This window comes from Remersonia thermophila, chromosome 5 (assembly GCF_042764415.1).
Source record: "Remersonia thermophila strain ATCC 22073 chromosome 5, whole genome shotgun sequence".
Classification (NCBI taxonomy): domain Eukaryota; kingdom Fungi; phylum Ascomycota; class Sordariomycetes; order Sordariales; family Chaetomiaceae; genus Remersonia; species Remersonia thermophila.
The window spans coordinates 1,710,737-1,724,927 of NC_092221.1; the positions used below are offsets into that span (position 1 = coordinate 1,710,737).

Consider the following 14,191-nt stretch of genomic DNA (forward strand, 5'->3'; position numbering starts at 1 on the left):
TCCGCCACCGAGTGGCGTTGCGCGTTACCCGCCGGCATGATGTGTCGTCTAGCTCGTGGCTGCGCGACGACGAAAATCATGACTCTTCCCTCGGTTGTGGACGTCGGTCTTTCACCGTCATCATCATTCCCATCATCGTCGTCGCCGTCGTCGCCGTTGTCTCCGTTTCTCTCCTTTACCATCGGGATATTTGCCGCACCACCACCACCATCACCATCACCACACCGCGCAAAAAGTCGCGACTGACGCTGACCGTGTTGTGTGCGTGCCCACAGACAAAGTCTCAACCCCACCACCCCGTCGACTCGCCTTTGGTCATCTCAAAGGCACCACCGCTACTACGGCTTTCCCGGCCGTGACTCTTGTGTCAGACGAAGATTTCAGCCTCCGAAAGACCTTCCATATCATCAACGTGGTCCCACCCCCCGCCGCTGCTGAGGTTGCCTAGGGAATCCGACATTTTTTTGTCCGGCTTCCTCCACCCCCAACACCAGAACCCCGAGTTCGACTCTTCCAACCAGCTGCCGCATAGGACGAGTTGTGCGGTTCTTCCTCTAACCGAGGAAGAGTCGACGAAGCCTCGTCAGACCGTTCAGGGATCCGTCTGCTTCCGCTTCCGACCTCCCTAGTACGCGCTTAAGCGCCGCTCCGCGCCAGATCCAACACCAAGGCCGTCTATTCATCGACAGACGTTAAACAAACAAGAAAAAAAGCCCCCGCGCTTCACAAGCCCACCGCACACCCTCGCACGAACCGCCTGAACGCCTGAGAGGCCACTCGAAGCTCAACCCAAACCACCAAAGCTTGCCACTCTCGATCCAGCGCCTCTCGCGAAATCGTGGGATATGGTTATGCCAACGCTTGTCGCCGATCGGTTTACGTCGCTTGAGTACACCGATTATACCAATAATCATGTCTTTTTAAAGACCTGCAGCACGCCGTTCTTCAGCGGCCATCATCACCACCATCACCATGGCCACTACGACCATGATGACCATGCTCACCACGACCATCACGAGGGGCGCCGGATTGAAGCGGCCAAGCAGCTGATCGGCCAAGCTCTCCGCAACCGCGTCGAGAGCGTCGATCATGAGTTCTGCGAGCCCGGCGACGAGGACACCTTCTTCGTGGCCGACCTTGGCGAGGTCTACCGCCAGCACCTCCGCTGGAAGCTGAACCTCCCGCGCGTCAAGCCCTTCTATGGTAAGAGCCGCAATCGCATACCTTGTATGCGAACCGTTCGCCTTGCTGACCAACCTCTCCCCAGCCGTCAAGTGCAACCCCGACCCCAAGCTCCTGGAGCTGCTGGCGGCCCTCGGCAACGGCTTCGACTGCGCCTCCAAGGCCGAGATCGAGCAGGTGCTGCGCATGGGCGTCGACCCCTCGCGCATCATCTACGCCCAGCCCTGCAAGACCAACTCGTACGTGCGCTACGTCGCTCAGCAGGGCGTGCGCCAGATGACCTTTGACAACGCCGACGAGCTCCGAAAGATCGCCCGCCTCTATCCCGAGGCCGAGCTCTTCCTGCGCATCCTGACCGATGACTCGTCCTCGCTCTGCCGCCTCAGCCTCAAGTTCGGCGCCTCGCTGGACTCGACCGATGGCCTCCTGGCTCTGGCGCGCGACCTGGGTCTCAACGTCGTCGGCGTGAGCTTCCACGTCGGCTCCGGCGCCTCGGACCCCCGCGCCTTCCTCAAGGCCGTCCAGGATGCTCACGTTGTCTTCCAGCAGGCGGCCGCCCACGGCTTCGCCCTGAGGACCCTGGACGTCGGGGGTGGCTTCTGCAGCGACCGCTCGTTCGAGGAGATGGCCGGCGTGCTCCGCGCCGCCCTTGATGAGTACTTCCCGGCCCACAGCGGCGTCAGCCTCATCGCGGAGCCCGGCCGCTACTACGCCTCCTCGGCCTTCACCCTCGCGTGCAACGTCATCGCCCGCCGCGCCATCGAGGACGCCGCGTCCCAGTCGGTCAGCAGCTACATGCTGTACGTCAACGACGGCCTGTACGGCAACTTCAGCAGCATCATGTTTGACCATCAGAACCCCGTCGCCAAGGTTCTGCGCTGCGGCGGCCGCACCATGTATGACACCCCCGCCGCCCATGCGCTGGAGGAGCCCGCCGAGGGCATCGAGTACAGCATCTGGGGCCCCACCTGCGACGGCATCGACCGCATCACGGAGAGCATCCGCTTCCCGCACCTGTTGGATGTCGGCGATTGGCTCTACTTTGAGGACATGGGCGCCTACACCAAGTGCTCGGCCACCACGTTCAACGGCTTCACCAACAGCCACGACGTCATTTACGTGTGCAGCGAGCCGGGCGCCCGGGCCCTGCTGAACCTTTGATGCCTGGTGATCATCATCCAGCTATGCGGGGAAGAGAAAACCAGGCGGAGCTGGGAGGTGGTTAGGTAGGGTTTGCGATGGGCTTGTGAACAGGGGATGGCGAGAGATCAAGGGAAATGGAGGAACGGGGGAAAAGAAAAAAAAAAACAAAATGGCCGAGATTCATTTCGTTCACGCGAGTTGATTTTTGTCTGCTTTTTACCTTTGCTCTCTCTTATTAGACTTGGAGTTGACCACGATGATGGGCGGTCTTTTGCTTGCTTGCCTACACGTTGCAAATGCTGTTTAGAAATAGACTTTGTATGTGTTGGCAATTTTTTTTCGACTCGGCGTTTGTCAAGGCTTGTGTGGAACAAAAGTTGGGTCTAATACTAATGCTCGGGTAGCTCCCATCCCGTCATGGGTTGTGTGAAGGGTTGAAGATGCGTTGTACAAGAAGCATTGCGCGAGGATTCGAGAGGTTGAAGGGCTGAGGATGAGTTGAGCGGTTCAGAGGATCCAAGGCTCGTAGGCTGGATGGAGAGCTTCATCTCCTTGGAAGCTTTCAAGCAATAAATGAATAAGCTCAGATGAGCTGCGAGTTTGGCGAGAGAGGCCCCTCCTTTATCTATCTACCACGGACCCGAAACCTTTGGCGGAGGGGCATGCCCGCCGCGGCGGCTTTGAGTTCCTCCTTGGGGTCAGGTGGTAAATAACTAACCACTTGGTAATGTATCAGGGGGGGAGGTCTTAGCCAAGACGCTGATGATCCGAGACGTCCACACGGGCATGCATGCATACCTGGGTCAGGTAAAGTCAGGTAGGTAGCAGCTCACATGCGGCAGGGGGAGAGTGAAACCTGGTTGGGATGGGTTGGGGGGAGGAGGAGGGGCCGAATAGGAAGCTTCAAAGCCTCAGGACCTGCATGCGCTTACGCATGAAGAGACATTCAAAAAAAAAAAAAAAAAAAAGTACGAGGGAGAAGAGAGCAGGTAGATAGGTACCAGGTAGCCACCGGGTTTGGTCAGTCAGTTATTAGCCAGCCAGCTAGCCAGCCAGCTAGTCAGCCAGCTAGCCAGTCAGCCTGATAGCCCAACGTTCGCCCCGTCGTGCGCCCCTCCTTCGCTTCGAGGTGAAGCTTCATTTGGGGTACTCGTACTCGGGCGGAACGCAGACCCCAAGTCGCATCGGGAAATACTCCGTACTTGACGGCGCATAATTATAGTATTCCCGCCGCCGCCGCATCGGGTAGTCCCGGCGGTGCTTTTTTTGTTTTGTGTGTGCAGCTTGTACGACTGGGCTGAGGATGCTGTCGGAACCGGAACGCACGCGGGCAGCGTCGGGTAGCATTACACATGCCATTGATCCCCTCCCCTCCCGGCCCCCCGGCTCTCTTGTTGGACCGTCTCGCGATTCCCGAGGGTCCCGCGCCGAAGGCCAGCCGTGGTCTGGCTGTCTTGTGTGTCTTAGGTTGCGTGTCCGTGTGACCGGTTTCCCCTCTTGAGAATCTTGTTCTTTGATGAGCATGGGGTTTGGGGAGAGGGAAGGGGGGAATTCTTCCATTCCTTTTTTTTTTCTCCTTCCTCCTATTCCGTCCACCCTTTTGCGTTCCTGGCTGTTTGGGGTGATTCTACGGAGGCAAGGGAGTGAACCTGGCTTTTCATAGCATCGCTCTCTTTGTCTCACCTGACCTAACTCTCTACCAGCAGACACACTAACCAACATCAGGCACACCATCTTCACCTCACGCTAGCGCTCTGCTAGGAGCCGCCACCGCTGCCGAGATATTGGCAGAACGGGGCTCATTGAAACTAGGTACCTAGAGGATAGTTGTTTTCAATCTGCACAGGGCCAGGCTGGCGGGCTCATACTACCGCCAGCGAATGCCTGGAGACGCTCCTGTGGCATAGAACGTGTGTGCATACAAACCTATCTACCTACCTACCTCCTCAGGTGGTATGCTCCCAAGTTCCTTTTCCTCAGACGTCTTTTGCTGACGACAACAAGTCTATCTCCTCGACCTTGGCTACAACGACGTCTAGGCTTTCAACCCTTCTCACATCCTTGGCGCCGGAGAAGAACAGCCCAAGATGGTGCGCAACCTCGTCCTCCTCTCGGGCTCCTCGCACCCGTCCTTCACGGACCGGATCGGGGAGGCGCTCGGCGTGCCGCCCGCGGCGCGGCTGCTGACGCACTTTTCGAGCGGCGAGACGCGGTGCGAGATCCGCGACTCGGTCCGCGGCAAGGACGTGTACATTGTGCAGAGCTTCGGCGTGGGCGACACCCACGACGACGGCAAGCGGCAGACGGTCGACGACTACTTCATCGAGCTCTGCATCATGATCTCGGCGTGCAAGACGGGCGGCGCGGCCCGCGTGACGGCCGTCATGCCGCTGTTTCCGTACTCGCGGCAGCCCGACCTGCCCTTCTCCCACGTCGGCGCGCCGCACGGGTCGGCGGTGACGGCGGCGGCGGCGGCGTTGTTGCCAACGCCAAAAGGAGAGGCGGGCGCGCAGCTGACGCCGACGCCGCCGCCCCCGCCGCCGCTGGTGATGATGACGATGGACGAGCGGAGCCTCGAGAGCGCCGGGGCGCAACGGCGCGGGAGCGCCGCCCGGTACACGACGCACGACTACGAGAACCCGGCGCTCATGATGACGCTGCAGCAGAAGACGCGGTCGGGCCACAAGCACCTGACGGCGCAGGCGGGGCCGCTGGTGGCGGACCTGCTGACCTGCGCCGGCGCGGACCGGGTGCTGACGTGTGATCTTCACGAGGGGGCGTATCAGGGATTTTTTGACATTCCTGGTGGGTGAACAACGGCACCCCTTGCGCTGCCTTCGCCGAGCGTAACCCTGGCCTTCCGGACCTCGGGATGATGGTCGGGTCCTGCGGCGATGGTGGCATGGATCGTCGGGGAAGGGGGAGGGCAGGTTCGGACCGAAGCTAACGACGCGCACATTTCGCTTTCTCAGTTGACAACCTCCACGCTCGGCCTTTGCTGCAGCGCTACATCCGGCACCACGTTCCCAACTACCGTGAGGCGGTTATCGTCAGCCCAGACGCGGGCGGCGCAAAACGAGCGACGGCCATCGCCGACAGCCTGGGGATGGCTATCGCTCTGATCCACAAAGGCAAGCGAAGCTCGTCTCTCTTTTCCCCCCCTCTCTCCAAATCCTCGACATGCAGTTACGGCTTGCGTTTGGCGCCGCCCGAACAAACTTGCTAACACGCAAAAAAACACCTTGTCGTCGCCAGAACGCCGGCCGCCCGACATCTCGCACCCTCAGCGGGCGACCATGATGCTGGTCGGTGACGTGGCCGGGCGCGTGTGCATCCTGGTGGACGACCTGGCCGACACGGCGCACACCCTCACGCGGGCGGCGCGGCTCCTCCGGCGGGCGGGGCCGCGCGGGTGGTGGCGCTGCTGACGCACGGCGTGCTGAGCGGGGACGCACCGGCGAGGTTGGCGGCGGCGTTGTCTTGGTCAGGAACGGGAACGGGAACGGGGACGGGAACGGGGACGCCGGCCTCGGCGTCGGCAGCGGGAGGGTCAGGGTCAGGGCCAGGGCCGGCGCTTGACCGGGTGGTTGTCACCAACACGGTGCCGCAGGAGCGGCACACGGCCGTGTGCGGGCCGGGGCTCGAGGTGTTGGATGTGAGCGGATTGTTTGCCGAGGCGATTCGGAGGGTGCATCATGGGGAGAGTTTGAAGGGGCTGTTTCAGTACAATGAGTGAAGTGAGAAGAATCACATGGTGTGGGGGTTTGCCCGTCACGGACGAGAGCGGAACCAGATGCTGTTGGATTTCCGTCCCGTCTGGGGGCGGGCGAGGTGGATCGGACCCGGCATCCGGGTCCGGATCCAGATCCGGATGAGGGACTGTATGTATTGCGTACCGTACAATACAAGTGCCGACCCCGGAAGAGGGAGGCGAGAGACGGGGCACTGATGCCAAGCTTCTCGTCGCATGCTTGCCAGCCAGCCAGCTTATAGCACAAGAACCTACCGGTTCGCCAACGGGGAGCACATGCTACGGTGTGTACTTTGCATGTATGGTACACTACCTGACGCAGTACGCACGCAAGGAATGTTACAGGCCGCAAGGCTGGACGAAGCCGAAGCCGAAGCCGACGCCGTCGCCAGCCAGACTGCAGGGCACGGTTTGGCGCCCGACGCAAGGGCGGGAAGCACGCGCCGCTGTGGTGGGACCTGAAAAGCAGGAACGCCGCCTTTGGAAGCCTCGCGCAGGACGGGCTATCAAAACAAAAACCACCCGGGGGGGGGGGGGGAGAGGGGGGCTGGGTGTTGCTCCTGGTGTTTGTTCCTGGCCAGGCTTGGTACCTACGGATGGCTGGGAGGAGGAAAAGGAGGGAATGGCTGGTGGTGGTAAACACACACAGACCCAAGGCCCCAGAGGCTCCTCTCCTCCATACCGCTGTCCTGGGTAAGGTAGGGACGCTAGGTAGGTAACTATCGTAATTAACGACGCGAACAAGACGCGGTTGCAACCGCGAGACGACGCGCCGGGATTGGCCCGAGCTTCGGCAGGCGGCCTTTCCATGGCCTGGCCCGGCAGCCCGTCAGCCACTCACGACGGCCCTTCGGCCGGCTCATGCAGCTCGGGAGGAGATCAAAACAAAACAACAAAGGAGCTGCCTCCAGCGAACCAGAAGCCGGCTTTTGCATGCGCAACGGCCTGACCCGACCGACCCGACCCTCTCTGCGCATGGCTCAAGGTGGACACCCAGCATGACGCATCGAAGCACATGATAAGGAAGGGAGAGAGGGGAGGCGGTGCGTGCCTGGTGCTGGTGCGTTTCGCCGAGGGGGGTTTTGGCGCCTAAAGATGGCAACGATTTGCTGTGTTTGTGTTTTTGTTTCTGATGTCATGTTGACTGAAGAGGAGGACCTAAACGGTCGCTTAATCAAATCCATAGGTAGGCGTGTTGCTGCCGAGCGTCAACAAGGTCCAACCCCTCTGCGGCCATGAGGACGCCTCTAGTGTGTCTCTCCTCCTTGGTAAATCCACCTCCGAGATTGGCCAGAGAACAATGCTGAGGGTTTCGATGACCCAGACACAAACGAGAGGCTTGGTGCATTCCTCGTGTGAAGAAGAATGTGGAAAAAAAAGGCAAAAAAAAAAAAAAAGGAAAAGAAAAGAAAAAGAAAGAGAAGGCTTGGTGTCACTGAGATACAGGAGCACCTTAAATCTTGCAATGCCTTGGTGAACAGTGAAGAGGCTGACCAAAAAAAAGCTGCTGCTGCTTGCTGTGTGTGTTTTGATGGCCCGTGCATTCCAGGTTCCGGCATGGAATCGATGCGCACTGCCTAAGGTGGATGGGCATGGAAGACGAGTGAGGGAGAAAGGGAATGAGGGGAGAAGCGCGACAAACAAACAGCCGTGCGGTGAAAGATTCGGTACGGGTTGCGTAAATACGGGTACGCGGGGGAGCTTTCATGCGGCATCCTGCGCCCGCCAGCCTGTCACGTTCCGTCTTTTCCGTATTCTCGCGGGAACCGGGAATACACGAGAAGGCAGGGTACGCTAGGTAAGCAAGGGTCGCGGTTGCAGATGGGCGGGCGGCGCTAGCCAAGTCCCGAGCGAACAGGGGCGATCCAGCGCCCTCCCAGTTGTTCCATTCTTCCAACCTCATCTGTTCGTTCCTCTTGCTCAACCACGCAACCGCGCTTCTCTCCCGCCCTCCCACCACCCTCGCCCGCCATCTCGCCGTCGCTTTGGAGGGGGGAAGTTCCCGTCTTGCCTGCGACACGCCAGCAGCCTCTCCGCCTCCGCTTCGTCACGGCTGCCATGCCATCGTGCTATCTCGCAACCACCCGCCATTTTTCGAGCGCTTAGCCCAGTAACCATCATCACCCTCCCTAATTTCGGCCGCTGCCCCGCCATCACGACCGTAGCCAAAATAAAATAAAAGAAAAAAAACACCCACGGTGCAAAACGCCATCGCGGCCAAAGTCGCAACGAGCGCGCTCCCCGTCCCATCTCCCGGTCCTTTTCCTTTCGCATTTGCGCCGCGTTGCTCCGCCGACCTCTCTCCCTCTCCCTCTCTCCACTTCTCACCAGCAAAACTACGTAAACAATCGCGAACCTCGCTGCGGAGAACAAAACTCGCCCACGCGTGACCCATCCCAATAGCCCAGCGGTGCCGACTCGACTCGACGGAGGATATCAGATAAAGGAACCCCTTCCTGGAGCCGCTGTTTTCGCCTTGTACGCGCTCAACGCTATCCGATCTCGAGAGCCCCCCCCTCTCCGCCCCGCGCCAACGCACCGACCGAACGCCAACGCGCGATCCCCCCCCTTAAAAGGCGTTACATGCCTATCGCACTCGGTCTTCTCGTCTAGCTGATTGGCTTCCCTCTCACGATGCCATACCCGCCCGGCAAGGCCGGCGCCTCCTCCTCTTCCGCTTCGGCCGGCATGGCCGCGACAACCACGCCCTACGAGCGTCCGCCCGCCGCGAGACCGTCGTCAGGATTGATGCCTCACGCCGGCTCCTCCTCCAAGACCCCAACCACCATCGGCCAGCTCCGCCCGACCGAGTACGCCAACGACGACCACGCCGCAGCCGCAAGGATGCCTGATGACGCCGATCTGTCGAGGGAACGCGTCTACGGAAGCCCGCGTAGGAAGAGGCAAAGGATAGATGCCGATCGGTAATGCGCTCCCGCTGCTTTGTGGACTGAGAGGATGCCAGGTGCTGACGTGGTGTTTGCTTTTTTTTTTGTTTTTTTGCAGCTTCATTCCCGCCCGCTCAGGTCGCGACTTGCAGTCGGGGTTCCACCTCATTCCGCCACCGCCGCGTCCGACCCCGGAACGCGGGAGACCCAGGAGTCCTCCAAGAGGATATCGGTCACAGAGGAGTGAGTTGTTGTGGGACCCTTGCATCGTTCGCCCGATCTTTGACCGCTGACACGTGGGGACAGGCGAAGAGGCCGACGAGACCTTCCGGGAACTGCTACGAGCCGAGCTGTTTGACAGCAGCGCCGTTCCGCAGGCCTCGCCAAGATGGACTTCCGACGAACGGATGCGCACCCCTCCGAGGAATTCCCCCTCCCTTCCGGCGACGCCGCAGAAAAACCTCTTTTCCTACGTGTCGCCCCGGCATCAGCACCTCATCGGCCTCTCGACCCCCAAGAAGACCCCGCAACGGGGCCACAACTTCATCCCAGACCCCCGCCTCGATGCCTACAGCACGACGCCCATCTCGTACCACAGCCAGCAGATGCTGCTCGCCCCCCGGAGGCAACACCGAACCGTCGCCAAGGTCCCCATCAAAGTCCTGGACGCGCCGAACCTCGCCGAGGATTTCTATCTTAACCTGATGGACTGGGGCAGCTCGGACGTGCTGGCGGTCGGCCTGGGCCAGGGAGTCTTCATGTATAACGCGCAGAACGGCAAGGTGGCGAAGCTGTGCACGCTCGAGGACGACAAGGTGACGAGCGTCTCGTGGATCCAAAAGGGCACCCACGTGGCGGTGGGCACCAAGAAGGGCCTGGTGCAGATCTGGGACGCGCAAAAGTTTAAGCGGCTCCGCACCATGACGGGCCACACGGCGCGCGTGGGCTCGCTCGCCTGGAACGCCCACATCCTCTCGACGGGGTCCCGCGACCGCACCATCCTCCACCGCGACGTCCGCGCCCCGGAGCAGTGGGTGAAGCAGCTTACAGGGCACAAGCAGGAAGTGTGCGGCCTGAAGTGGAACTGCCAGGACGGCCAGCTCGCGTCCGGCTCCAACGACAACACGGTCCTCGTCTGGGACAAGTCCATGGACCACAAGCCCCTGTGGGTCTTCAACGAGCACATCGCCGCCGTCAAGGCCCTGGCCTGGTCCCCGCACCAGCGGGGGCTGCTCGCCTCGGGCGGCGGCACCGCCGACCGCCGCATCATCTTCCACGACACGGTCCGCGGCACCATGCGCAACGACGTCGACACGGGCAGCCAGGTCTGCAACCTCATGTGGTCCAAAAACTCCAACGAGCTCGTCTCCACCCACGGCTACATCCAAAACAACCTGGTCATCTGGAAGTACCCTTCCATGACCCGCGTCGCCAGCCTCACGGGGCATACCTACCGCGTGCTGTACCTAGCCATGAGCCCCGACGGGACCCAGGTCGTGACGGGGGCCGGAGACGAGACGTTGAGGTTCTGGGAGGTGTTTAAGCCCAAGCAGCCCGTCAGGTTACTCGGGGGGAGCATCGATTTGCCGGTGATTCGGTGATTCGGTGATTCCAACGAGGGCTTGGCTTTTTTCCTTTTTTCTTCTATTCTTTTTCTTGTTGTCTTGTCCTTTTTTTTTTGCATGGATGAAAGGGAAGAGGACAGCGGCTTTGGGTTCGGCCAGGAGTACATTCGGTAAGGTAGGTCAGATATACCTAGGCAAATGGAAGGAAATGCAAAGGGAACACGGCGGGGACATATGGGCTCTGGGGACTTGGTTGGGAAAGCGTGCGCGGCGGAGACATGATGAGCCTTTTTTTGGGTTTGTGCATGGGAGTTGTTGGGCTTTCGGGGCATCGACATTCGGAGTTTTGGGAGGGATGGGAGGTGGGCTCTCTGGGAAGCGGGGAGAAGGGAGGGAATGATAATCCAATGGGTCAGCGGGGCGGCGGGTGGATGGGTGTTTATATGTTTATATTTTGGACGGGACGGCGGTTGTTTCTGTTGATCCTTGGCTTTCCAATCCGTCAGCGGACATGGCATCCATTGTTCCACGCTTCCTCCACCCCGTTGCTGGCCGGCGTCTCGTCGTCGTATGCTTTTGAAACAAACCCCAGACGGTGGCCGTTGTCGTTGGGCCAGGTGAGGCCATCCGCACTGCGGCATGATACGCTCGCTCGCCCGCTCACTGCACAAGCACACACTGCTGCCATGGGAAATGGGCATTGCCTCGGGGTTCCTCGAAACCAAGCCCGTGCGACATGACCAGCGAACCACGCCGCTAGCAGAAGGCCGAAGAGCATGGACAGCAAGAGGCGCCGTAGAATGCTCCGCGGAGAGTGGTGGCAAGGGAGGATGGGCTGAGTGATTACCGTAAGGCACGGCAGGAGACCGGCAAAAGTCGAAAAGCCTTGCCCACGTTCAATTGCTGATATAATACATGATACTGGACGGCACCCCGAAGGACAACCGCGAGGTACCCAACCTCCCATCAGCCGCATTCGGGGAGGATGCTAGCCCTGCTGCAACAGGCTATGGTAAGCAACGTTTCTCAATGTAGCAAATGGCGTGGAAAAGCGTGGGAGGCGGGAACCATACGTCGGCCTCGTCGCAAAGCGGAGAGGTGATTTAGTCTCTGGGAGCCAATATAGCACCCTGAGACCGACGCAAGGCTCCCAGTATCAGCAATGATTTGTCCTGGGGAAAACGTCGGAATCCCATCGGCACTGCTTCGCTGGGTGACGATGGCGGAGTGGCTTGTCTGTCAAAGGGTGGGCGGTGTTGAGAGTTTACTGGCGGGTGTCTGCGCGAAACGTTGCGTCACAGAACCAGCCGGATGGCGCGACAGAGACCGGCTTCATCGGCAGAGGGGGGATGGAGATAGGTAGCTCTTTTGCAAGAACCCGGTTTCACAGCGAGGGGATGCATCCGCCGGCTACCCAAAGACCTGCTCGATGACCGTAGCTGGTCTAGCATCAAGCCTTGCAGGATTGCGACGCAGCCCATGTCGCCGTTTTACATTCAAAGTCATAGTTCCTTTCCCGACCGCCTTTCCCGCGTGTGGGATCCGGTCTTTGGCGTTGAGCCGGGATTCTCATGCATTTCTCGTGCAGTTTTTCGTGCAGTTGAGAACAGGCAGGTGGGGGAGGGTGCTGTAGCAGGATGTTGGCTTGACGTTTCTGACGTTTTGTTTTGGCGTTTGTATGCATGGGCATGGAGAACAACCATTGCCTCGTACCCAGGGACCGCATTCTCCTGCAAGGGTGTGCTCGATCAGGGCCAAGGATGAGTGGTGCTGGGCTCTGCAACGCATATATTGTTCTCAAAATCCGCTCCCCGTGCCACCCCCGATCCGGTCCGCGGCTCTTCGGCGACGAGGGCTGGCGCAGCAAGGCTGCGAGAGAGAGAGAGAGAGGGGGGGGGGGGGGGGGTAAGCCTGAGCCAAAGGGATGCCAGAACCCCGAAAGGGTCACAGCCCAGGTGCTGCTCCCGGCGGGCCAAGGAGACGGGCGGCCACGCTGCGGCGGTGGCATCTTGCTTGTCATGATCGGCTGCCGTCCACTGGCCATCGGCTCACCGGCCATGAATCCTAAGGTCCGACGGCTGCAGCACAGCAAGCGTTGCCCGAGGGCCGACCGGCCACCAGGCTCTCGGCTGGCATGGCGCATCTTGACCACCTGAGAGGTGGCGGGTAGGTGCAGAGCAGGCAGGGCTGGCCGCTTCACCACACATCGGTCGGATCAACCTCGTGCTTCTCGCCATCGTCCCTGACGTGCTCCCTCTTGACGTCGCGCTTCATGGGCTTGCGCATGTCGTAGGCATCCTCGGACGACTTGGTGGGGTCGGTGGCGTGCTCGCCGTAGTAGTCCTTGACGACGCGGTAGACGCTGTAGCCCATGCTCTTGTAGAAGTTGATGGCCCTTGTGTTGCTGACGCGCACAAAGAGGTCGACGAACCAGGCGTCGTTGGCGTCGGCGGCCTCCTCGAGCTTCTCGGTCAGCAGGCGGCCGATGCCCAGGCGGCGGGCCTCCGGGGCGACCGTGACGGCCGTGATGTGGGCGTGCCAGGGGAGGTAGTGCTCCGAGAAGCGAAAGGCGTCGGGAGACGACTCGAGCTTGCCCATGACTGCGGCGAGGGAGAAGGGAGGGAAAGCAAAGGTCAACACATGTCAACTTTGAGGCGTGCTCTTGGAGCCGTGGGGGGTCGGCCATGGCCGGTCGGACGTACTGTAGCCAATGATGTTGCCGTGCTGGTCTTCGGCGACCTGGAAGAGGGCCGGCCACTTTGCGTAGTACTGCATGTAGAAGCCCAGCTCATACGTCTCGGTGAGGGGATCGAGATTGCATTTGGAGAACTTGTTCAGGTCGTCGGGCCTGAACCTGCGGAAGTTGGCCATGGCGCAGGCTCGATCGGGCTACGTGGGCAGCAAGGACGCTGTCGCGCGGGGGCCGGTGATGGGGTTGCTACGTGCGGTGAACCTTGGAGCCGAGCTGGAGGGAGACCAAGGCAAGGTACCTTGCTTGCGCTGTGCAGTCAAGAGTGGAGGAAGTCGAACGAGAGTTTGGATGGATCCATGCATCCAAAGGTGCCTGGTTTACTACTGTGTACATGTGGGGGTCAACTCGAGGCATGGGAAGTGGGGCCCCTTTCCGGCCCCGGTTTGGGTTCGTGGTTTGTGCATGACCTACGTACTGTGTATACAATGTAGTATGCAGTACTGTACTAGTATTAATGCCTGTGTACACTCAAGGTAACTGCACTGTACAGTACGTATAGTACATCGAAATACAGTACAGCCCAGTACGGTACAGCACATACGTCGCCGGCGGTCCCTAAAGGGGTCCGTCCCCCTTAGGGGGTCCCTGGGGGCGTTCCCTGGATTTCCTGGGTCCCATCATTACTTGATTACTATAGTTACGTCTTTTCCCCCCTCCCCTCCCCCCCGCCGCTGAAAGCTGAAACGCTGGGTGACGTCCCGCATGATGGATGACACTTCGCATCCAAACCGTCGTTGTTAATTTTCTCCCTGGTCAACCTGTCATGCCAACCCTGACGCACCGGCTCCTTTAACGTCAACATCGCTGGACTCCCGGCCAGAATCCTTCCCCCCCTCCGGATCTCTCAGGTTTCCGCCACCTCGTGAGCCCAAGGCACCTGATTACGGCAGCCTCTCGATTTGCTGCCGGA

General features: G+C 60.2%; 4 protein-coding genes across 4 annotated transcripts; 3 read left to right on the top strand and 1 right to left on the bottom strand.

Annotated features, from left to right (window-relative positions):
* Positions 1 to 845: 845 nt before the first annotated feature.
* On the top strand, positions 846 to 2,343 carry VTJ83DRAFT_5687 (uncharacterized protein; the record flags this gene model as incomplete). Its single annotated transcript, XM_071012314.1, has 2 exons — positions 846 to 1,203; positions 1,268 to 2,343. The coding sequence occupies 2 exons, from the start codon at positions 846 to 848 to the stop codon at positions 2,341 to 2,343; spliced, it is 1,434 nt and encodes a 477-aa protein (XP_070865062.1).
* Positions 2,344 to 4,412: 2,069 nt separating this feature from the next.
* Positions 4,413 to 5,753, top strand: VTJ83DRAFT_5688 (uncharacterized protein; the record flags this gene model as incomplete). Its single annotated transcript, XM_071012315.1, has 3 exons — positions 4,413 to 5,130; positions 5,298 to 5,456; positions 5,581 to 5,753. 3 exons carry the CDS (start codon positions 4,413 to 4,415, stop codon positions 5,751 to 5,753), a joined length of 1,050 nt encoding a protein of 349 aa, XP_070865063.1.
* A 2,957-nt stretch (positions 5,754 to 8,710) lies between these two features.
* On the top strand, positions 8,711 to 10,565 carry VTJ83DRAFT_5689 (uncharacterized protein; the record flags this gene model as incomplete). Its single annotated transcript, XM_071012316.1, has 3 exons — positions 8,711 to 9,000; positions 9,083 to 9,207; positions 9,271 to 10,565. 3 exons carry the CDS (start codon positions 8,711 to 8,713, stop codon positions 10,563 to 10,565), a joined length of 1,710 nt encoding a protein of 569 aa, XP_070865064.1.
* A 2,160-nt stretch (positions 10,566 to 12,725) lies between these two features.
* Positions 12,726 to 13,400, bottom strand: VTJ83DRAFT_5690 (uncharacterized protein; the record flags this gene model as incomplete). The annotated part of the gene is made up of 2 exons (XM_071012318.1): positions 12,726 to 13,129; positions 13,232 to 13,400. The coding sequence occupies 2 exons, from the start codon at positions 13,398 to 13,400 to the stop codon at positions 12,726 to 12,728; spliced, it is 573 nt and encodes a 190-aa protein (XP_070865065.1).
* Positions 13,401 to 14,191: the final 791 nt, after the last annotated feature.